The 25,713-nt window shown below is 43.9% G+C and overlaps 1 protein-coding gene across 1 annotated transcript in view; it reads left to right on the top strand.

The window, feature by feature from the left end:
• The first annotated feature begins 18,537 nt into the window (after positions 1–18,537).
• The window catches only part of trim62.1 (tripartite motif containing 62, tandem duplicate 1), an 81,225-nt gene continuing 74,049 nt past the window's right edge, over positions 18,538–25,713 (top strand). Inside the window, exon 1 of the mRNA XM_078558185.1 lies at positions 18,538–19,508. Within this exon, the coding sequence (XP_078414311.1) occupies positions 19,104–19,508 (405 nt within the window). The 5' untranslated portion in view covers positions 18,538–19,103. The remainder of the gene's footprint in view (positions 19,509–25,713) is intronic.

Below are 25,713 nucleotides of genomic sequence, written 5' to 3' on the forward strand. Positions count from 1 at the left end.
CATTGCGGATGAGATGGGTCTGATAACGGCACATCATTTTCAAATGAATACTTTGTGCACTTCATCACCACAACTGGCTTCCACCACTGTACCAGCTCCCTAGATACCCACAGTCAAATGGGGAGGCTTAAAGAGGAGGCCGTACAGTAAGAACCCTCCTAAAAGGAAACGAGGGCTTCTCCACGGCACTGCTCATATACAGATCCATCCCTTTACAAGGGCGGCCTGTCCCCACCCAAACTGTTGATGGGCAGGAAGCTCTGCACACAACTTCCAATCCTGCTGAATAAACTAACAGGACTAACAACCAGGATTGGTAACCAAGGATTACCAGGACATCCAAGCAAGAAAGCAGTCCTATGGGCAGAAGCATTCTTCTGCCTACAACATAAGGTACTACACCAGACAGTTGCCACAATTACTGAAAGGTGACAAGGCCTGAATTAAAGGCCTTGAGAAAGAGGGTACCGTCATTAGAAAGGATGAGGACCAACCTCACTCCTACCTGGTTGGCACTGCAGAGGGCACAGTCAGGAGAAACAGGAAGAGTTTGAACCTCATCCTGTGACTGCCCTTCCCCACTATGCAATGGAAAGATATCGAGGAGCATACCCAGATGCCAGAACAACCTCCAAACCTATAGGAAGAACCAGCATTGACAGAGCATACCACTCCTCCGACAGTACAGCGAACGAGATGTGGAAGGGTTATGAGGCCCCCAGACTGCCTGAGCCTTTGAATTCAAGGACTTGAAGGGGGGAGATGGGGTAGTGATAATGTAGTAATGATAATGTGAATGTATGATAGCAATAACAATGTAAGACATAAAAAATCTATAATCAATTAAGATACATCAGATAAAGCCTTGGGGGGAGGTGTAGTATAAGGGTATGGCACATACAGGGTTAATGTGGGACAGAGTACTGCACCGCCCACACAGTGGTGTAAGAGAGCAAATGACCAGCACTCAGGGTCCGTGTGGCATTGGACAGAGCTACATGCAGACCCAAACATGGAAACAGCTCCTTCTTGTACCCTTGTAACTGGTTCTAGTAGTTAATAAAGACTTACAGTTAAACTACTTCAGATTATAAAGACTTCATTAAAACTGACTGAGATGTAACCAACACCTTACAACTGTGGTGAGCTGCCTTCTTCAACTGCTGCAGTCCATGTGATGTAGGTACACCCACAGTGCTGTTGGGGAGGTGGTTCCAGGATTTTGACCCAGCCTAAGTGAAGGAACTGCGATATAGTTCCAAGTCAGGATGGTGTGTGACTTGGAGGGAAACTTGCGGTGTTGGTGATCCATGCATCTGCTGCCCTTGTCCTTCTGGGTGGTAGAGGTCATGCTTTGGAAGGTACTGTTGAAGGAGCCTTGATGAGTTGCTGCAGTACATCTTGTAGATAGTACACTGCTGCCATTGTGCATCAGTGGTGGAGGGAGTGAATGTTCAAGGTGAGATGGGATGCAAATCAAGCAGGCTGCTTTGTCCTGGATGGTGTCAAGCTTCTTGAGTGTTGTTGGAGCTGCACTCATCCAGGCAAGTGGAAAGTATTCCATCACAATCCTGACTTGTGCCTTGTAGATGGTAGACAGTCTTTGGGGAATCGGGAGGTGAGTTACTCTCTGCAGAATTCCCAGCCTCTGACCTGCTCTTGTAGCCATGGTAAGATTGGCCCAGTTCAGTTTCTGGTCAATGGTAATTGACCTTGCTGTTGGTTCCTGTAATTCAGTCAGAGCCAAGAAGATATTAAAACCAGCTCACTGCTAGAAATTATATCCCAGTATAAACTGATACAAATCTTTGCTTGGACTCTGCTACCTCTGGGCATTTTGCTTGAGAGAGGAAGCAAGCAACACAGTTCAGGCAAAAACCGGCTATATGATGATTTCAGATTGTGTATCTGGTCCGTCTAAGTTTAAGTAATAAATTATGCAAATTGCACAAAGCTCCAAAAATGGCTTGGGAGTTGCTTACTAGCCTGGAGCTGTTCAACAATCTTTAAGTTCGAACTGACCCTCTGATTGGAAGGAAGCTATAGTATTTGTCATGCAATTAGCTAATCATTCACTTCTATTGTTGATGAGAATATAAAACAAAGCCACAAATATAAAAATTAAGTGTGTAACATGATTCAGAATAGAGATTGAACCATTTATTATTTTTATACCGAGCGTCAGCTTAGCGTACAGCTGTAAATTTTATTACTCTTATTTAATTTCTCATTCAGTCATATTCAATAAATTTTGGATGGTAATTAAAACTAAAACATAAGGTATCCTGTAGTTTCTTTTTGCTATTTCTTGTAGACACAAGAAGGATCATGAAGAGGCTTAGGCTATAGCCAGAATCAGAAGCAAATCTAAACAGGGTTTACTGTTATCCTGGACTTATTATTACACTAACCTAAATATCGGGACATGTGAACTCTGTTCAGAATATAAGGAGCAAGAAGAATCTTGTACGAGCAGTCAGAGACACAAAAATATGCCTACAATAAGTAGGATAAAAAGACCAAATGCATAATAGAAGTGTTTGATGTTTGGACCAGGAGATTCAATAACCACTGAAGAAATATTCTCTATCCAGCAAAATGATTGAAGGCATTCATTATGATGACAGATTTACCGCACTAGATTATGGGCATATTGATCTACTGGATGTAGTGCATACAATTGTTATTGCTACAGGAGCAGTCTTGCAAATGTGTATAAGCTGCTTTTATAAATGTGAGTTTAAAGCTTCAAGTCACCAAACAGATGCTGAAAGCAATGCTTCTGCATCTTAAATATATGGTGATATCCCACAACCAACTACATTGGCAATCTTAAGTATTGTGGGTTCACCAGTATGTCAGAAGTGGAGTGCTTGACTTCATGGTAGCATTGCTACCTCTGATTTGGAAAGTTCAACATTCAGACGCTGCTCCAAGCAGTCCTCAAGAATGGTGCCTTTAACTAGCTCCAAATTCTAGTTTGACATCCAGTGCAATACTCAAGGATGTGGATGGTTCTCTTTCATTGGATGGATTGTTAGAGTCAGTAAAACCCTGCCACTGTATAAGACTGACCACCACACCTGTTGGTGTGATGGCAGTTAAGGCCATGAAAGGAAGGTTAATGGTGACGGCCTGTCAGGCTGTTAATCAGCCTGCAAATCCTTCCATTATTTTGTCCTATTCTCCAAGGGAAGAATGTGAAGATATGATCAGAACCACCAGGGTGTCCAGTTCTTTATTAGCTTGGCTTTGTGTTGGGATCTTTATGTAGCGCATAACATCTCTCCTTCATAATATGATGTCCAATAGGTCCCATTTTTATGCTTAGGTTGGTGAGTGATTTATTGGTCTATCCACAAGAACTTATGAAGTAATCGAAAACCTGACAGAACTGAATGGTCATTAATCCAAGTGCAAATGCGACAGCAATTAAATCACTCACCCATTCAGTCCTTTCGCAGCACTTGGACTTTGAGATTAGCAACATTCCTCTTTAGGCCATTAGTTTTATAGTACCTTTCCTTCCTCCCCCGATTTTTCACTCCTTTTCTGAAAGTAATGGCTTTTTGCTCAGGTACAGTCCCATGGGTAGTGGCAGCTGTTCAGTACTACCTTCAAGTAGCCTTTTGTCATGCGTAAATTTAAATTGTGAGCATTGTCAGCCTATTCAAGTATCAGGGACATCACACCCAAGCAGGATTTTGATCTAATCTGGTGCTTTCACACTTGCACTTTCCTGAGTGACTGAATATTGACCAGAAGCAGCAAGAATGGCTGATTTCCACTCTCCCTAGCACAGGGGCAAATTGTAGCATCATTGCATCAATGATAATATTACATACATTGAGACTCACCAGTTCAGGGTTTGCAGCTGGTACTTCCGTCCAGAGCTTGCCTGTTCCATTGAAGAGTCATATGGACTCGAAATGTTAACTGTATTCCTCTCCACAGATGCTGTCAGATCTGCTGAGTTTTTCCAGCTATTTTTTATTTTTGCCTGTACAAGATTAGCTTGTTAAATTGCTGATTCCTGAATTAGGAAACTGGTGGTGAATCTGTCACACTGCCAAATAAACAGTGAAGTCAGGAGCATAGGAATATAAGACTTCCGAGGTCCTTCAGTTTGTTCCCAAAGTCCAAAAAATATTATGCCCCACTCTAATCCAATTTTGCTGCCCTTGAGGGAGCTCATTCCACACGTTCAACTCTCTGTGTAAAGTAATTAGGTCCACATCACTCAGCCTTCCTCTTCTGAACTTGAGTCCATGACCTTTGTGGAGAAGTTTTTTTTAGGATGAAGCAAGTGGTGGCAGGGTATCAGTACTGCTAGAACATTGGATTCAGAAGCCTGGGAAAAGCCATGTGACTAAGAGGACAACCATGCTTCTTGCTCCCAGGCCTCCCACATTGGTGGTCTGAACTGTTTGATCAGTGGTGTGTAAAAGTGGCTTTTTACATTTTCCTTCAACACCCAAGATGGGCTCCTGGCGTTGACGTGGTGGCTCCAGGGGAGTGCAGCTACCATTGGAACTCAGTGGCCAATTTGTCTTGCCATCTATGCCATGTTCTCATTGTCCACCACACTGTGTCACGTCACATCTCTATTCCTTTCAACTGGGGGAAATTCAGTAGTGTTTAAACTGAACTGCTGAAGGAGACATTCCCATGTCAATGACTTAATCATCTGAAAGGCATGAAATAATGTTGAGCCCTGTCCTGATGCTTTATACCTCAGGGGAACCTAGCTCCCAGTGCCTGGTTGTAGAATGGCACTAGTGCTGCTATGAGGGGTTGCATGTCATGGAACATGATCACACAATTTATAACTTTGAATTTATAGTTTAAATACCTGTGACCTGGGGATCGAGGCTTTGGGGAACCTGAAGCATTTTTAACAGAATTGTAGACTGCACATTCTTTTTTGCCCCAGTTATACCGCCTCTTCTACCAATGGGCACTAACTTCTATCTCAATCATGTTTCCATCCTTTATGTTTCAGCCCTATATTGTTAGGTGTTGGCAGTTTGTTCAACCATTGTGAATGTGAGGGCCCAGGAGAATGCATTACGTTCAAACCCACTTCTGCCTTTGTCAATGCCTGCAAATTGGTATATTTCAGCAGCGATTACTGGACAGTGACCAGGAACAAGAGGCTGGTTGACATTTTACCCTCGCTGCTGCTGCGACATCGAGACCAACCACATCGTCCAAGCCATTCCCCGGGTCTGAGTGATGAACTTTCACCTCATGTGGTGTGTGTGGCTCAGTTCAAACATCGGGCATTGCATTTGCTAACTGAGTAATCAGGGGAACCCCAGTTTAGTGGTTTAATCAAATTGTTAAGCTAATTGTATAACATCTTCTAGCTCCCCCATGTCACTGAAAAAGAATTGCCAAGATGAAAGATGCTCCCAAGCAGGTAAAGTATTGACACTGAAGTGAGATTGTAGAACACACAGGCCTTGGAGCTATTCCATCAGCTCTCTTATCTATGCACTACATGGACAGATATGTTATCTTGAGCTCCTCGAGGCCAGGCCTCATCCATCAGCTCCTTACAAAAAGTGTGTTTTATTTATAAGCCTCAAACCCTTAAAGGTATTCTACAGGATCTGATCTTGTAATGAGTTTAATTTGGTTTTGACATTTTAGCTTTGCTTCTGATCTACACGGAGGTCAATGTTCATGAGAGCAGACAGGAAAGTGGAGTTAAAGTCACAATCAGATCAGCCATGATATAATTGAATGGTGGAGCAGGCTCAAGGGGCCAAAGATCTACTCCTGCTCCTATTTCTTATGTTCTCATATTAACCTAGAGCATCATAATTTAATCTGAATTCTTTGTCTCAGCTCCAACCATGATCCCCATTGAGATCGATAACTTTTAGAAAGGGATTTGAATTCTAATATTGACTGACTCAAAGCATCAGATTTCACGTTTTCGGGCTTTTACTTTAACAATGAAATTGAAATCAACATCAACTAAACTTACATAGCCGGCAACTAATACACTAAACTACAGAAAAAAATAATCCCCTCTTAACTCCCTAACGCGACCGAAAATCCAACATCGTGTTTATACATTATACTGCACTCTCCACAGAACTTAGTCTCTACAGGCACCAGTCCAAAGTTACTCCCAGCTTCTAACAGGCTCACTTCTCCCTGTTTTGTTGAGTCATAACGTCCAGTGTCCGGTCAAAGTAATTTCCCTCAGTCTTCTGATAATCCTCGAATTGACTTCCAGCAGCAAGGCCCACTCCAGTGACTCCTTCTCCCACCATGCCAGGTAGAATCTTCCAGTGTCCTGAAATCTCTCCAGGCCCCATCTCTTTGACAAAGGAATGAGCAGATGCGTAATTGTTTTGGTCAAACAGTTAGGTTTTAAGGAGCATCTTAAAGGGGGAAAGTGAGGTAGAGAAGGCGAAGAGGTTTAGGAGGGAATTCCAGAGCTTAGGACATCAGCAGCTGAAAGCGCAGCTGCCAATGGTGGAAGGATTAAAATCAGGGATGCTCAAGTGGCCATAATTAAAGAGCTTAGATATTTAAGAGGACTGTAGTGACGGAGGGGTTCACAGAGATAGGGAGGGATGAGACCATGGAGAGATTGAAATATGGATGAGAACTGTAGAGTCAAGGTGTTGCTGAACCAGGAACCAATGCAACTCAGGAAGCACAGGATAAGTGAACAGAACTTTGTGCAGGTAAGGACATGGGCAGCATGGTTTTGGATGGCCTCAAGTTTAAAGGGGGAAGAACATGGGAGGCCAGCCTGGAGCGCATTAGAATAATCAAGTCTAGCAATTACAAAGGCTCAGATGAGGGTTTCAACAGCCGATGAACTGAGGCAGGGGCGGAGTCAGGCCATGCTACAGAGATCGAATCAGGCGGTCTTGGTGATGGTGCAAATATGTGATCGGAAGCCCAGCTTGGGGCCAAAAAAATTACATAAAGTTCACAAACAGTCTGGTTCAGCCTTAGACAGTTGCCAGGGAGAGGGATGGAGTAGGCGGTGAGGGATTGGAGTTTGTGTTGTACTATGCATTTAAGTGATAGCAGAATGCCATTGCTGGAAGGGAAGTGTGTCAAATGATCCAGTCTCAGTTTCACTTTGGCATTTGAGCAGACCACAGCACAGACAGCTCTGCTGTTGATGTCTTCAAGCTTTCTATTTTTGTATAAATGTTCCCATGTGCCTAGTTTAACGACATGAACCCACAACATGTTTACATAATCCCTAATGAGCAATTGCTGTTTTTATCATTATAACAACATGACATGGTGCTTAGTGGTGGTTAGATTGCAGTGCATAGCTTGTCAGTTCCGTGAGTGGAACAGTCGCTGAGAGGACCAACACAGGGTTAACTCAGTCGGGAAAGGCAAGGGAGGGAGAGTCAAACAAAAAAAATAAACAAAGCCATCATAAAAATTGGGACAGACTATGAAAGATGGTTTCAGGAGTTGCTGAACAATAAATTGAATAACACAAGGAGGAATGTCAAAGGGATATTATCAAAATGTCCACAAAATTCCCCAGATTGAATTGGGATGCAGTTGACCAAATGTCCAAATTCAAAATGTTTAAACAGCGCACAGAGCGATGGTTTCTTGATTCAGGTGTGTCTGAACCAGACAAGCAAGCCATAAAAATTCACATACCAATGGGAATGAAAGTCTACACAGGCTGAATACATCAGGATTAATAGAAGAAAAGCTAGAGATCCCAAAATGATATGGACTACATTGGAAGACCAGTTCAGGATCAAGTTAAGCTTCCATATTCATCGACTAGAGTTCATGTAATTTTGACAACAGCCTACAGAATCCATAAACCACTTTGTCAGCTGATGCAGAGAAAATATACGTACTATGATTTTTCAAACGCAGGTCTAGCAGACAGGATTGTTCAGTTGATGATCGCATCCACTCCCATGGAAGCATTCCAGAAGATCTGCTAGACAAGCCAAAAGCATATAGGATCAAAGAGCTACTCAAGCATGGACAGAAGTATGAAGTGATCCTCGCAGGTCGATGAAGCTTACAGGTCCTAAGCACCACCCCAATTGTTGACGCACTCACTAGAACATCTAAACTTAGCAAGAAGTGTGGAAGGTGTGGTCTTCTGTATGCTCCAAGGAAATGCCCAGCTTTCCATCAATTCTGCAAGTTATGTGGCAGAAAGGGCCATTGGCAGCAGCAGTGCACTAGAGCAAAGGCTGATGCAGCTACAAAGAGCCATGCAGTAATCCAAACAGACCATACACATCAGGTACCTTCAGGCAAGAAGAATGGCTCTCCGGCATCCTGTCAGAAACATATACATGAGATGATTGACAAACCAGAAAATGATGATGATATGAATGATGAGACGGTGAGTGGTGAACACAGGTTTCACACTACCAAGTTTGTGAAAAATAAAGATACTGTCACACCATCAGAAGTGTTTGCAAAGATTTAAATTATCTGCCCTAAGAAAATTGGCAACTATTCATTATTGGCCAAGATTGACACTGGGGAAGTGCTAACATCCTATTCCTCTGTTTCGAAAGGACATGTATCCACAGATGTGCAATGTCATGGCAAAACCTACTACTGCGTGACTTTCAGTGTACAACGGTTCATTAATTCCACGTGCAGGTTCCATAGTCCTGGAGTGCAAGTATGATCAATCCTCCAGGGTGTCATGTATGTTCTACAGCATGGAGACTAAAGGCCCAGCGATTGTAGGTCTATTGGCATTCTGTGACCTCACATTAGTGACAATCCATGGGATCAGTCAGACCTCACATGGCAGAGCAACCTCTGAGACCACTATACCCCTGACCTTCCCCTCTCCGACGCTGAACATTCAGTGTTCAGCAAAGGACTTAGTTTCATACGCTTACGCCCTCATCTCAAAGAATTTCGGGCTCGGCACGATGCTGAACTCTTCTTCCGCTGCCTTCGTCTCCATGCTCACTTCTTTGGGCAGGAGTCCTCTCCCCGTTCAATGGATCCTTTTACCCACCTCCAATATTCTCCCTCCACCTCGACCCCTCCCTCTGGATTCTTACCTTCTCTTGATCTTTTCATTGAAAACTGTCGGCGTGACATTAGTCGTCTCAATTTCTCTGCTCCTCTCACCCATTCTAACCTGTCTCTCTCTGAACTTACTGACTCCGTTCTCTCAGGTCCAACCCTAACATTGTCATCAAACCCGCTGACAAGGGTGGTGCTGTTGTTGTCTGGCGCACTGACCTCTACCTTGCGGAGGCTGAGCGTCAACTCGCAGACACTTCCTCCTACCTCTCCCTGGACCATAACCCCACCACTGAACATCAAGCCATTGTTTCCAGGACTGTCACTGACCTCATCTCCTCTGGAGATCTTCCTCCCACAGCTTCCAACCTGATAGTTGCCCAACCTCGGACGGCCCGCTTCTACCTCCTACCCAAAATCCACAAACAGGACTGTCCCGGCAGACCGATCGTGTTAACCTGTTCCTACCCCATGGAACTCATTTCTCGTTATCTTGACTCCCTTCTCTCTCCCCTTGTCCAGTCCCTTCCCACCTACATCCGTGATTCCTCTGACACCTTACATCACATCAACAATTTCCAGTTCCCTGGCCCCAACCGCCTCCTCTTCACCATGGACGTCCAATCCCTCTACACCTCCATCCCCCACCAGGATGGTCTGAGGGCTCTCAGCTTCTTCCTCAAAAAGAGGCCCAAACAATCCCCATCCACCACTACCCTCCTCCGTCTGGTTGAACTTGTTCTCACACTGAACAATTTCTCCTTTAACTCCTCTCACTTCCTCCAAATAAAAGGTGTGGCTATGGGTACCCGCATGGGCCCCAGCTATGCCTGTCTCTTTATGGGGTATGTGGAACATTCCTTGTTCCAGTCCTACTCCGGCCCCATCCCACAACTCTTTCTCCGGTACATTGATGATTACTTCGGTGCTGCTTCATGCTCTCGTCGGGACCTGGAAAAATTTATTAATTTTTTAACCGCTCCATCATTTTCACATGGTCCATCTCTGACACTTCCCTTCCCTTCCTTGACTTCTCTGTGTCAATTTCTGGTGATAGACTTTCCACCAATATCCATTACAAGCCCAACGACTCCCACAGCTACCTCGACTACAGCTCCTCACACCCCGCTTCCGGTAAGGACTCCATCCCATTCTCTCAGTTCCTTCGCCTCTGTCGCATCTGTTCTGATGATGCTACCTTCAAATACAGTTCCTCTGACATGTCCTCCTTCTTCCTTAACCGAGGTTTTCCACCCATGGTCGTTGACAGGGCCCTCAACCGTGTCCGGCCCATCTCCCGCGCATCCGCCCTCATGTCTTTTCTTCCCTCCCAGAAACATGATAGGGTCCCCCTCATCCTCACTTACCATCCCACCAGCCTCCGCAATCAAAGGATCATCCTCCGCCAACTCCAGCATGATGCCACCACCAAACACATCTTCCCTTCACCCCCCCGGCGACATTCCGTAGGGATCGTTCCCTCCGTGACACCCTGGTCCACTCCTCCATCACCCCCTACTCCTCAACCCCCACCTACGGCACCTCCCCATGCATACGCAAAATATGCAACACCTGCCCCTTCACTTCCTCTCTCCTCACCGTCCAAGGGCCCAAACACTCCTTTCAAGTGAAGCAGCATTTCACTTGCATTTCCCCCTACTTAGTCTATTGCATTCGTTGCTCCCAATGCGGTTTCCTCTACATTGGAGAGACCAAACGCAGACTGGGTGACCGCTTTGCAGAACACCTGCGGTCTGTCTGCAAGAATGACCCAGACCTCCCTGTCGCTTGCCATTTTAACACTCCACCCTGCTCTCTTGCCCACATGTCTGTCCTTGGCTTGCTGCATTGTTCCAGTGAAGCTCAACGCAAACTGGAGGAACAGCACCTCATCTTCCGACTAGGCACTTTACAGCCTTCCAGACTGAATATTGAGTTCAACAACTTTAGATCTTGAACTCCCTCCTCCATCCCCACCCCCTTTCTGTTTCTTCCCCCTCCCTTTTGTTTTTTCCAATAATTTATATAGACTTTTCTTTTCCCACCTATTTCCATTATTTTTAAATCTATACCTTTTATGCCCTTTTAGTCTTATTTCACCCCACCCCCACTAGAGCTGTACCTTGAGTGTCCTGCCATCCATTCTTAATTAGCACATTCTTTTAGATAATATCACCACCTTCAACACCTCTTTGTTCTTTTGTCTGTGACATCTTTTGATTATCTGCCCCTATCACTGCTTGCTTGTCCCTACAACCACCCACCCCCACTTCTCTCCCCCCCACCACCCCCACCTTAAACCAGCTTATATTGCACCCATCTCCTATTTTTACTTAGTTCTGTTGAAGGGTCATGAGGACTCAAAACGTCAACTTTGTTCTTCTCCGTCGATGCTGCCAGACCTGCTGAGTTTTTCCACGTAATTCTGTTTTTGTTTTGGATTTCCAGCATCCGCAGTTTTTTGTTTTTATCTCTGAGACTACCCCTTCACCTCAGTTCATGATGTAATATCAAAAAACCCAGAATGTTTCAACAAAATTGGCAGTTTCAAGGGAGCTGAAATGTTACGCTTGCAGGAGAATGCAAGTCAATCAATTGATCTGATACATTTTATGCAATGCAAATGCTGGCAGTTACAAGAAGAAACGGCGAAAGATTCACACTACAGAAACTGATGGAAACCATCATTGAAGGACAGCCTGATTCAATTCAGCATGTCCACAAACACATGAGACTATTTTGGCCTTATCAGGATGAGCGAGGCATCTCCCGGGAATCACTGTTAAAGGCAGGCAGGTCATCACATGGGAATCTTTGTGACCTGATATTCTTCAACAACTTCAGCATTCACACATGGGCATAGATCAGTCAAGAAGATTGCCAAGAGAGACAGTCTATTGCCTGGGTATGAACACTGACATTGTAGTCATCGTCAAGAATTGTGAGGCATGTCAAGAGTATATGCCAAGTCAGAACAAAGAACAACTGATTCCACATGAAGTTCCTATCCATTCTTGTTCCAAAATCATATCCGACCTCTTTCATGTCCATGGCACCGACTTCATCATCCTCGTCGACTACTTTACCAAGTACCCCATTATTTGACAATTGTACAATATGCCGAGCACACCTTCCACACCCAATCCAAGTGCTACCTTCAGTTTATTTGGTGTGCCTTAAGAGATTATTATGGATAACAGTCCATAATTTATTGGTAAGCCATTTCAGGATATGTGTGAGAATGGAATATCAATCACACTGCTTCTTCTCTCATTACCTGGGATCTAACGGCCTAGCTGAACAAATGACTCACATGGTGAAGTCCATAATTCTCAAGTGTAGAGAGGCCAAGCAAGATCTACACATTGCAATGTTACATCTGAGAGCAACATCTTTAAGTGCAACTATTCCATCACCAGCAGAGCTCATGTTTAGCAGACCAGTGTGTACCAATTTACCCACTCTTACTCATTCTACTCTCTCAGAAACTAGAGAACAACTTTTAAAACTGCGAGAGAAGATGACCAACATGCACAATAAACAAGCAAGTACAGAATTGCCAGGTTTACAGTTGGGACAACATGTTTGCAACCAGAATCTCACAGAAGGTATGTGACAACTAGCCAAAGTGGCAAGGATTTTTTTCGGAACCAAGATCCTGTGAAGTGATTGCACACAAAGGCGCAATGCTGAGCCATAACCAAAGACAAATCAGATCCATTCCAACTCCTCAACCACTGTACAGTCCTACTGCATCTAGGACAAGATCCCAAATGCAACCAGAAACAACATCCAAGAATGACAATCCGACAGATCACTGTGAGAAATTAAAGAAACCTCCAGATAAGGTTACCATTACAAGATCTTGGCATACCAGCAAATTACCTCTACACTTTAGAGACTCATAGATTCATCAGTTCTATACACTTATGTAATGGTAACTAAACATGAACATGTACTGTAAATAGTTCTATTTCATTGGTAGAGGGGAGGAAGAATTTTTAAAAAGAAACAGAGATGTTGTAATATGCCTTTAAGGGATAGCAGCATGACATCACTAGAAGGGAAGTGTGTCATGTGATCCAGTATTAGTTTCACTTTTGCTTTTGAGCAGATGCGCACACACACACACACACACACAGCTGTGCTACTGATGTCTTCAAGCTATCAGCCTTTGTATAATTGTTTCCATGTGCCAAGTTTAAATAAATGAACCCACAACATGTTTATATAATCCCTTATGAGTGATTGGTGCCTTTATATCACCATAAAAATGTGACAATTTATGGTGGTGACCAAAGACAATGTCTATCTAGGAGTGAGTTAGAGAGACCAGAGTCTAATTGGGGAGGAGAGTTCAGAAAGCTTATTTATAAAATAACGATACTCAACAGTGATTTATGCCTGAAATCTAAATGAGGAGTTCTGATGATTTATGTAAAAAGTAAGAGATACTTTGAGGAGCAAGGGAGATTACTTCTTCCCTACATCAACCAGCCATGACCCTTACAAGTGGACTTTATTTTATTCATTCATTGGGCATTTGGCAAGACCAGCATTTATTTCCCATCCCTAATTGCCCTTGAGAAGGTGGTGCTGAGCCACCATATGGAAACGCTGCAGTCCATCTGGTGTAGGTACACCCACAGTGCCGTTTCTAATGTCTACAGACCTATAGCAGGAAAAACATCCATAATTTGCCACATATTGATGCTAACCTAGTGTTACTATTCAGCAACATTTCAAGAGTTATTTGTGTCAAAAATTGTGCAGCAGCTAATGGTTTTAAGATGATTGTTCGGGCTGAGCTGAGGAGTTTTATTTTGCATTCAGATTATGCAGTGTCTGACCTGGGAATGTTACACATAAGCATACGAAAAATAATGGACAAGAAAAATGACATTGCTCCGCACAATGGCAGTGTCTTGTACATCATAATATATACACACCCCACTCCATGGTCCACCAGTTCATGTTTGATGAGTATTGTGGAGAAGCATTTATTAGTTTCTAACTTGAAAATCCTTGATGAGAGAAGAGAAGAGGGAACACTAAACAGCATCTTCACATTGGAAGTGCTTGATGGAACATTTTATAAGGCATTTTACCAAATATTTAACCCATGCTATATCTGTTCTGAGTGTTAGTTTGGATGATATGGTGGAACTTTATTCCGCATGCAACCCATAGGTAACCAGCTCCTCGTATTCCCAAGGGACAATGTTCTACTTTGAATAATCCAATGGTGGTAGAATTGGACAGAAAAGTCGATAAATGCCTCTTTCTCTTTACAAGGAATACAATCAGGAGGTTTTTTTGGGAGAAGGGAATAATAATAAATGAAATTACAATTGTTAGGTCAGGCCTGAAGTTTTTGGGAGGAAGACTGAAGATGTGAGGTTTTCTATACTTCTATAGAGTCCAGGGAAAGAATGATTAAGAGATACTACAATGAGTCGTAAGGGTGGAATTTCCTCATTGATGCTGCTGGCACGTGCCAGGAGACCATATCAAGAAAAGACAAACCCCAATGATTTTCTCTCTGTTAAAATTAATGGGCTGGAGATATGCAATTTCCTAAAACGCATCAAGAACACTGGAGTGGAAAACCTCTTCCTTGATTTCAAAATAGAGAAGTCGCAGAGAGATGAGAATTGGAGTTGGACAGTGCATTTGCAGCTAAGATTCTGCAAATGTATTTCTGCACTTAGTCCATGGGGATCCAAATATCAAATGCAAAGTGAGAAAAGCCTCCATTTCACAAGGAGATAGATCTTTACATCATTATGAGTGTAAATAGGGTAGAGGAGCAAAGGGATGAAGGAGTACAGAAGCACAATTTTACTAAAAGTAGTTACACAGGCTAATAAGCACATAATAAAAACAAAGCACTGGGATTCACTTCCAGAAGGAATGGGAGAGCTGAGATCTTATGTCAAACTTTTATAGAACATTAGTTAGGCGCACTTAGACTATTGTAAACAGTTGAGAACAATTCAACAGTTCAAGAACAGTTCTTCATATTATAAAAAAGAAAAGGTGCAAAAAAGATTTACAAGGATGATACCAGAACTGAGTATCTCACCAACAGCAATGACATTAATGACCAGGGTAACCTGTTTTAGTGACATTGCTTGAGGGATAAGTTTTGGCCAGGATACCAGGAGAACTCTTTTTCACCGAATAGTGCCATGGATTGTCTTGCATCCACCTGAAAGGCAGACATCTCATCCAATAGAAGACATCTCCAACAAGGCAGCACTCCCTCAGTCTCTAGAGTGGGAATTGAACCCAAGATCTTCTGATTCAGAGATGAAAGTGCTAATATTGAGCCAAGAGTGGCACCAAAACTTGAGGTTGATAATACCTAACCATTATTGTCTGATTTACCTTGTTTTTTCTCCTGGTTTTTCCAACTTTGGTGGTGCCCAGCCCAGTGCTAAGATCCCTGGCACTTCATTTCCCTTAAAAATAAATAAAAGCTCATGGTTTAGGGGGTAACTTATTGGCATGGATAGAAGATCGGCTAACTAACAGGAAGCAGAGAGTTGGCATAAATGGGTCTTTTTTCTGGTTGACAAGCTGTGATAAGTGGTGTGCCTTAGGGATGAGTGCAGGGGCCTCAACTTTTTACAATTTATATAAATAACTTGGACGAAGGTGACGAAGGAATTTTGCTAAATTTGCTGACCACACAAAGATAGGTAGAAAAGTAAATCGTGAAGAGTACATAAGGAGGCTACAAAAAGATATATGATGAAGAGTCATACGGGCTCGAAACGTTAACTCTGTCTTTCTCTCCACAGATGCTGCCAGGCCTGCTGAGTTTTTCCAGCAATTTTTGTTTTTGTTTCAGATTTCCAGCATCCGCAGTATTTTACTTTTATACAAAAAGATATAGCTAGGTTAAAGAGCTGGCAAATGGAGTATAATGTGGGCAAATGTGAAATCATTCATTTTGGCAGGAAAAATACAAAAGGAAGCTTATTATCTAAATGGTGAGATGGCAGAGCTCTGAGATTCAGAGGGATCTGAGTGTCCTAGTGCACGAATCACAAACGGCCAGTATGCAGGTACAGCAGGTAATTAGGAAAACTAATAGAATGTTATCATTGACTGTGAGGGGAATTGATTACAAAAGTAGGGAGGCTATGCTTCAGTTGTACAGGGCATTGGTGAGACCACATCTGGAGTATTGAGTACAGTACTGGTCCCCTTATTTAAAGAAAGATGCAAATGTGTTAGAAGCAGTTCAGAGAAGGTTTACTAGACTAAAACCAGGAATGGGCGGGTTGTCTTATGAGGGACTGGTTAGGCTTGTATCCACTGGAATTTAGAAGAGTAAGAGGTGACTTAATTGAAACCTTTAAGATCCTGAGGGATTTTGACAGGTTGGATATGGAGAGGATGTTTCCTCTTGTGGGAGAAGCTCGAACGAGGGGTCACGGTTTAAAAATAAGGGGTCGCCCATTTAAGACAGAGATGAGGAGAATTTTTTTCTCTTGGAGGGTTGTGGGTCTTTGGAACTCTCTTCCTCAAAAGGTAGTGGAAGCAGAGCTTTTGAATATTTTTAAGGCAAAGCTAGATAGATTCATGATTATCATAGGATGGAAAGGTTATCGGGTGGTAGGCAGGAATGTGGGGTTGAGGTTACATTCAGTTCAGCCATGATCTTATTAAAAGGTGGGGCAGGCTCGAGGGGCCGTGGCCTACTCCTGCTCCTAATTCGTATGTTTGTAAAATAATGCAGGGTTGGGCTCCAGGGACAACTTGTATGTGTTAGTCTCTGCTGGGTGTCTTGGTGGTATAATGTTGCCAGTATGTGGTGGCTATTAGACCATGAGAAGCTTTCCATGGCTAGTGACTAATTATTAGTATGAACTACATGGATGTTCCAGAGCACAGAGATCAGCCTTTTGGGATGGCAGGGGTTGGGGGTGGCGGGGGGAGGGGTGAGGTATCAGCTCTATCCACTGCTCAAACAATTCCATGTAGCCATTCAGGAGCTGACAGGAATGGAAACCGTAGTTAACACTTCCAATCCCTCACCTGAGGATACTGAGGCCAAATGCAGCATATTTTCTGCCGCTTAGCCAACTCAGCACAGACTAGGGATTGAACTAACAAACTTCCCTAACTCTGTGTCTCTGCTACATCCTGCTTTTAGCATGGGGAACAGCGTATTATAGGAGGTCTTGTGACACAATAAGTAGCGTCCCTGCCTCTAAGCCAGAAACTCTGAGTTCAAGTCCCACTCCAGGACTTAATGGCTAAGGAAGGTGTATTCCTTATGTGGCCAAACAGGTTGAGTACCTGCAAATCCTTCCACTGCACTTCAATAGCAGGCAGTAAGAGTGAGAGAGATTCCTGGTCAGCCATGTGATGGAAGGAACATTGGAGTCTCTATCATCACTATCTGTAGCTCCGGACTACAACGTGCATGTGCATGTTGCCGCAGCAACTCAGACTTCCTGCTTGTTATCTGCTTTTACCCATAGGAAAACATACACTTTATATGGCAAGAAATCCTGCTGGGCAAAGTAATTAATGTTTATAGCTTGTAAAATGTGCCTCTTAGATAAGAAGGGTCATGATGTTCTATATTAAAACCTCACTGTCCAAACCTGGTCTCCTTTTGTGGGCTATCAGTCAGGAATATCTCCAGCCAATTTAGGATGAAAATATTTAAATAAAATATTAATCAGCTGAGTCAGTGATCAAACTTTGTAGTGTCCTTGTCACATTGCATGTTGAATACTGTGGCCATCTGGTCATTAAGGAATAAGGGAAATTCTCAAGTGCCATGGGATTGATCTCAAGGAAGCAACTGAGATAATACATGGTAGATTCTTAAGGGAATGGGAAAAATAAACTCAGAGTATTACCTAAAATTAAATTGCCAAAGAGACACAGGTTCAAACTAGTAAAAAGTAAATTTAGAACTACAGCAGGTAATTCTTCTTCAAATTGAGAGTATTGGACATGTCTTAGCTATTTGGGAATTATTTTAAATATATCACGTCCTTCCATACTCTATTGTTTTCCAGCTGCATGTTTTTTTTGGGGGATGGTATTAAACTGTTCTAATAGAAGTCAGACCAGGGGTTAAATGCTGGCTTCAGAGACTCATCAAACGGGAGTATGATTGCAATAAAAACAGAAAATGCTGCAAAAACTCAGCAGGTCTGACAGCATCTGTGAGAGTTAATGCTTCGAATCCGTATGACTCTGTATGGGCTCTGAAAAAGGGTCATACGGACTCAAAGCTGGGGTTTTCCGGCATTTTCTGTTTTTATTTCAGATTTCCAGCATCCGCAGTTTTTTGCTTTTGTAGGAGTGTGATGGAACTGGGCTGTGATGCCTTCACAGTCGAATTGCAAGCCAGCACTCACTATTTGGCATCATCATGAAGAATGCTCCTTGGGAGTTCGGAAGCAGCGGATGGGCAACCCCTGTTTTGAGATTTTTTTCTCGCAAGAGGCAAGAGTAAAAAAAATCGGCAAAGTTAGTTGATCCGAGGAGATCCTATCGTATTGTTCCTGGGGCTTCCAAACTGGGAAGCGGGGACTCCAAGAGTGTGGAGTCATCGAGTCAGCCGCACATTCGCAGTCTGGGCTCGGACCCGGTTGAAGAATTATTTCTCCTTTTTTTTTGGAGGTAGCGAATCCGATTGCAACATTAATGTAACACAATAACACAATCGAGACGCAACCACTTCCTTGGGGGAGAGGGAAACGCAACCGAAGAAAAAGCCGCGGGAGTTTAACCTTCCAGCGCATTTCGTCCGGCTGGAAAGGGGAACTGTATCTGGCTTGATGAAGTTTACAATTCGAGCCTGAGATGATGCAAGAGGATGTCGTGGGGGTGCTTAAGGCTGAAGAGCTGGCTTCCCCACCTCACCCCCCTCTTCTCTGCTTCAGGTAGCAGTTTGGTGCTTCCCACAGGAACACTTCCTGGAATGAAATTGATCAGCAGTGAGGAGGATCGCGCGGAGAGAAATTGATACCAGACCGGGATAGAGGGAGAGCAGATCCTCACTTGCAGACGGGTCGAATAAACCAGCCGCCACCCTTTGTGCTCTTATGGCTTGCGGTCTCAAAGACGAGTTGCTTTGCTCCATCTGCCTGAGCATCTACCAGGATCCCGTGAGCTTTGGCTGTGAGCATTATTTCTGTAGGAAGTGTATCACTGAACATTGGAACAGACAGGATCACAGCTCCAGGGACTGTCCCGAGTGCAGGAGGATCTTCAGGGACCCTTTACTCTCCCCCAGCCTCAAGCTGTCTAACATCGTGGAGAGGTACAGCGCTTTCCCCCTGGACGCCATCCTGCAAGCCCAGAGGAACTCGTTTCCCTGTAAGGACCATGATAAAGTCAAGCTGTTCTGCCTGAATGACAAATGCCTGGTGTGTTTCTTTTGTGACGAGCCTGCTCTACACGAACAGCACCATGTCACCAACATCGAGGAATCCTTTGAAGAAATCCAGGTAAAGTTCGGCTAATGCCTCCGTGTTCCCCTGAATTGCCCAGTCTTAAAGGGGTTTCGATTTACAAAGGAAGGCCGGGTACTGTCACATGCAAGTGTCATGCTTTTTTCACCCATGTCGTTTGTAAATGTCATTTGTATCAGCTCGTTGTACAATATTTACTAAACAAAATCTAACTGGAGGGGCACTTTAAAACGCCGTCTTTTTGGGGTGAAGAGTCGTTGCCCAGAGATCCCTGGTAATCTGACGCATTGAATTGGGGGTGGGGTCGGGAACAAAGGTAACCCCACCATAACCTAAATATATCTTGTGAGGCAAATGTTTTACAGCCAGGGCTAACCGAGCATTGCAGAATCCAGCTAAGCCCATATTTAAAGGGGCAATGTCGCGATGAAAACTTGCCAGATTCCCCCCCGGAGGGGAGGAAGACTCCTGAATCAGATATGAGATGTGATTAGCAGGGTCAGCTGGGGATACTAAGTGACACTATACTTTGAGACACACTTTTCAGTAAGTTGCAACCTTTTTTAATGTCGCGTTTTGTTTGGATTTCTGCACAATTTCTGATCACTTTCATTTTTTGAACAATTATATGCCCCCTGTTTAGAAAATGCTGATAATTTGCTGGGGTGCTGTTTGTGACGGGGGTGCACAATGGAGAAATGATCACCTGGTATCTCACCCTGCTGGCCGTTTTTCGAGGCTGAACCTGTGGGTCAGGAAGCTACTTGAAATGGAGAGTTGTAAGCCCATTCTCAATCTCCTGTTCGTATCCAGGTAACCCCACATCAGGGATCATTGCACTCTGACCTTCGATGATTTCTCTTTTCCCTGCTCAAGGGGAGTTGAAGCCAATTGTGGTGCTTCAGCATTTGTACGGCCCCTTCCCTGACCCCAGGATGTCTCAGTGTTTCATAACCAACAAGGCACCTTTTATTTGAAGTGTAGTCACTGTTGTAATGTAGGGAATGTTGCTGCCAATTTGTGCACACAAACAGCAGTGCGATACAGAGAGAGATATCATAAAATTTTAGTGATTTTGGTTGAGGGATAAATATTGGCCAGGATACTGGGGAGAACTCTCCTGCTCTTTTTCAAAATAATGCCACGGGATCTTTTCCATCCACCTGAGAGGGCAGATGGGATGTTTAGTTTAACATCTAGTCAGAAGATATCTCTGATTATGTAGCACTTGATCAGCATCAGGCTAGATTTGGTGCTTCAGTCTCTTGAGTGGGGCTTGAACCCACAGCCGACTGACTGGAAAGCAAATGCTACTACTACTAAATTAGAGCTTTTTATTTATTCAGTTCATGGGATGTGGGCGTTGCTGGCTCAGCCAGCATTTATTGCCCATCCCTAAATGCCCTTGAGAAGATAATGGTGAGCTGCCTTCTTGAACTGCTGCAGTCCATGCGGTGTAGGTACACCCACAGGGCTATTAGGAAGGGAGTTGCAGGATTTTGACCCAGCAATAGTGAAGGAATGGCAATATAGTTCCAAGGAAGGATGGTGTGTGGCTTGGAGGGGAACTTGAAGGTGGCTGTGTTCCCAGGCATATGCTGCCCTTGTCCTTCTGGTTGGTAGAGGTCGCAGGTTTGGAAGGCTCTGTCGAAGGAACCTTGGTGTGTTGCTGCAGTGCATCTTATAGATGGTATACACTGCTGCTACTGTGCGTCGGTGTTGGAGGTGAGTAAATGTTTGTGGATGGGGTGCCAATCAAGCAGCTGCTTTGTACAGGATAGTGTCAAGCTTCTTGAGTGTTGTTGGAGTTGCACTCATCCAGGCAAGTGGAGAGTATTCCATCACACTCCTGACTTGTGCCTTGTAGATGGTGGATGGACTTTGGGGACTCAGGAGATGAGTTATTCACCACAGAATTCTCAGCCTCTGACCTGCTCTTGTAGCCGCAGTATTTATATGGCTGGTGCAGTTCAGTTTCTGGTTAATGGTAACTCCCAGGATGTTGATAATGGCGGATTCAATGATGGTTATACCATTAAACGTCAAGGGGAGACGGTTAGACCCTTACCTCCTGAAGATGGTCATTGCCTGACACTTGCATGGCACGAATGTAACTTGTCCTTAACAGCCCAATCCTGAACATTGTCCAGGTCTTGCTCTATATAGACACAGACTACTTCAGTATCTGGGGAGTCGCGAATGGTGCTGAACATTGTGAAGTGATCAGCGAACATCCCCACTTCTGACCTTATGATGGAAGGAAGGTCATTGATGAAGCAGCTGAAGATAGTTGGGCCTAGGACACTACCCTGGGGGACTCCTGCAGCAATGTCCTGGGACTGAGATGATTGACCTCCAACAACCACAACCATCTTCTTTTGTATCAGGTATGACTCCAACTGGCGGAGAGTTTTCCCGCGATTCCCATTGACTCCAGTTTTGCTAGGGCTCCTTGATGCCACACTTGGTCAAATGCTGCCTTGATATCAAGGGCAGTCACTCACACATCACTTCTTGAGTTCAGCTCTTTTGTCCATGTTTGAACCAAGGCTGTAATGACGTCGGGAGCTGAGTGGCCCTGGCGGAACCCAAACTGAGCATGTTATTGCTGACAAGTCAGCTAACTTGGCACAGACTGGAGATGGAGCCTAGGAATTTCTGAGCCCTGTTGCTGAGTTCTGCATTGCCTCTTTCTCTATGCACTTTTGAAAAAAAAAACTATTCTGTCATGGGATGTGGGCGTCACTGGCAAGACCACCATTTATTCCCCATGCTGAAGTGACCAGGTAAGGATGTCAGATTTCCTTTCCTAAAAGGCAATAGTGAACCAGATAAGATTTATAACTATTATTGAAGTTTCATGATCATTGTTACTGAGACTAGCTTTCAATTCCTGATTTATTTTTTATTAACTGCAGTTGAATTCCACCAACTACAGTCGTGGGATTGGAACTTATGTCCCCAGAGAATTAGCCTTGCCTCTAATTACTGGTCTAGGTGACATTACCACTACACCACCATCTCCTCCAATCCCTGATCTCAATTTCCACTGTATTAACCTTTTATTATTTTTAGTTTAATTAATGAATTGATGGGATTGGGTCATGGTTGATATTTTCATCTAGTTTTGCACTGATTCCATCAAAGTTACAAATTCTCTTTGGATCTTATTTTATGTCAGTAAAGTGGAATGTGCTGCCTGTTAATACCTGTAGTGGATGACACCAAAAAATTCGAATGTGGAATTTTACTTCATATTCATAACTCCTAAAAAATATATACCAAGGTATACCAGGTACATTGGAGTTACAGATAAATATACAAATAGAATCATGTAGCACAGAAGGAGGCCATTCTGACTCTTTGAACGAGCTATCTAAGATAGTCCAACTCCCCCTGCCCTTTCTCCACAGTGCTGCAGCTTTTTCCTTTTCAACTATTTATCCAATTCCCTTTTGAACGTTATTATTTAATCAATTTCCACCACTCTTTCAGATGGTGCATTCCAGATCACAACAACTGACTGCATTTTTTTTTTCCAAAAGAAAAATTCTCGTCATCTTTCCTCAGGTTTGTTTACCAATTACCTTAAATCTGGTAACTGATCTTCCTGCCAGTTCAAACAGCTTCTTCCTATCTGTTCTATCAAAACCCCTCATAATAGGGCAGCAAAAGACCACCACGTGCACAGAATCACAGAATTGTTGCAGTGCAAAGGAGGCCATTTGGACCATCACGTCTGCTCCGGCTCTCGAAATGAGTGTTATGACCTAGTGCCATTGCCCTGCCTTTTCCCCATACCACTGCACATTGTTTTATTCAAATAATCACCCAATGCCCTCTTGAATGCCTTGATTGAACCTGCCTCCACCACACCTCCAGGCAGCGCATTCCAGACCCAAACCACTCGTTGTGTGAAAAAGTTTTTTCTCACGTCACATTTGCTTCTTTTGCAAATCACGTTAAATCTGTGCCCTTTCATTCTAGATCCTTTTACGAGCAGGAACAGCTTCTCCCTATCCACTCTATCCAGCCCCCTCATGATTTTGAACATCTCTATCAAATCTCCTCCAATCTATCCTCATAGCTGAAGTTTCTCATCCCTGGAACCATTCTTGTAAAGGCACTAACTTGTTCGGTTCCATAGGTGTGAGCTGTCTTTGTTATCTTGTTATCCATTTGTCATGTGCCAGCCTGAATGATGAGTACTGGTAAATCATATGGCAACAGGAGACATTACAGTCGAACCTGATCTTAGTCTGTGTCCAACGAATTTTGGTTATTGATCTGAAGAGGAAAATCCCTGCCTATGTTTCTCTTAATTAGCCAAGAGCTAACAAATTTCAAAGGAGTGTTCTGATTATGGTTATGATTTAGATGAGCATTGACCAAGAATTGAGACTACTGGTCTGTATGATCCAGTTCCACAGCGGGCAGCACCAAGCCAATCGTGCCATTCGAGGAATGGTGCCCATTATATTTTGTAGCAGGTATCATAAAATTGTAACAAATTTCTTGGATTCGGGTGGTTAATGTAGGTGACCTTTTTGCTCTTTAATTGTATTATGTAAAACTATGAATGACCACTTCACTAGGTGCAGTGTTACCCTCCAGAATCACAGAATCACAGTGCAGAAGAAGCCCTTCGGCCCATCGAGTCTGCATTGACATGTGAGAAACACCTGACCTACCTACCTAATCCCATTTACCAGCACTTGGCCCATAGCCTTGAATGTTATGACATGCCAAGTGCTCATCCAGCTACTTTTTAAAGGATGTGAGGCAACCCGCCTCCACCACCCTCCCAGGCAGCGCATTCCAGACCGTCACCACCCCCTGGGTTAAAAAGTTTTTCCTCACATCCCCCTAAACCTCCTGCCCCTCACTTTGAACGTGTGTCCCCTCGTGACTGACGCTTCAACCAAGGGGAACAGCTGCTCCCTATCCACCCTGTCCATGCCCCTCATAATCTTGTACACCTCGATCAGGTCACCCCGCAGTCTTCTCTGCTCCAACGAAAACAACCCAAGTCTATCCAACCTCTCTTCGTAACTTAAATGTTTCATCCCAGGCAACATCCTGGTGAATGTCCTCTGCACCCCCTCCAGTGCAATCACATCCTTCCTATAATGTGGCGACCAGAACTGCACACAGTACTCCAGCTGTGGCCTCACTAAGGTTCTATACAACTCCAACATGACCTCCCTATTTTTGTAATCTATGCCTCGATTGATAAAGGCAAGTGTCCCATATGCCTTTTTCACCATCCCACTAACATGCCCCTCCACCTTCAGAGATCGATGGACACACACGCCAAGGTCCCTTTGTTTCTCAGAACTTCCTAGTGTCATGCTGTTCATTGAATACTTCCATGTGAAATTACTCCTTCCAAAGCATATCACCTCACACTTTTCAGGGTTAAATTCCATCTGCCACTTTTCTGCCCATTTGACCATCCTGCCTATATCCTCCTGTAGCCCAAGACAGTCAACCTCACTGTTAACCACCTGGCCAATATTTGTGTCATCCGCAAACTTACTAATCCTACCCCCGACTTAGTCATCTATTACGTTTATATAAATGACGAATAATAGGGGACCCAGCACAGATCCCTGTGGTACGCCACTGGACACTGGCTTCCAGTCACTAAAGCAACCTTCTGTCATCACCCTCTGTCTCCTACAACTAAGCCACTTTTGAATTCCCTTTATCAAATTACCCTGTATCCCATGTGCATTTGCCTTCTTTATAAGTCTCCCATGTGGGACCTTGTCAAAGGCTTTGCTGAAATCCATATAAACTACATCAACTGCACTACCCTCATCTACACACCTGGTCACCACCTCAAAAAATTCAATCAAATTTGTTAGGCATGACCTCCCTCTGTCAAAGCCATGCTGACTATCCCTGATTGAACCTTGCCTCTCCAAGTGGAGATAGGTTCTGTCCTTCAGAATTTTCTCCAATAGTTTCCCTACCACTGACGTGAGACTCACTGGCCTGTAGTTCCCTGGCTTATCTCTATAACCCTTCTTCAATAGCGGAACCACATTAGCTGTTCTCCAATCCTCTGGCACCTCCCCCGTGGCCAGAGAGAAATTAAAAATTTGGGTCAGAGCCCCTGCGATCTCCTCCCTTGCCTCCTTCAGCTGTCTGGGACAAATCATCCGGACCTGGAGATTTGTCCACTTTTAAGCCTGCCAACACCTCCAATACCTTGCCACTCCCTGTATCAATTTGC

This window comes from Cetorhinus maximus, chromosome 15 (assembly GCF_964194155.1).
Source record: "Cetorhinus maximus chromosome 15, sCetMax3.hap1.1, whole genome shotgun sequence".
In the NCBI taxonomy this organism is placed as follows: Eukaryota; Metazoa; Chordata; class Chondrichthyes; order Lamniformes; family Cetorhinidae; genus Cetorhinus; species Cetorhinus maximus.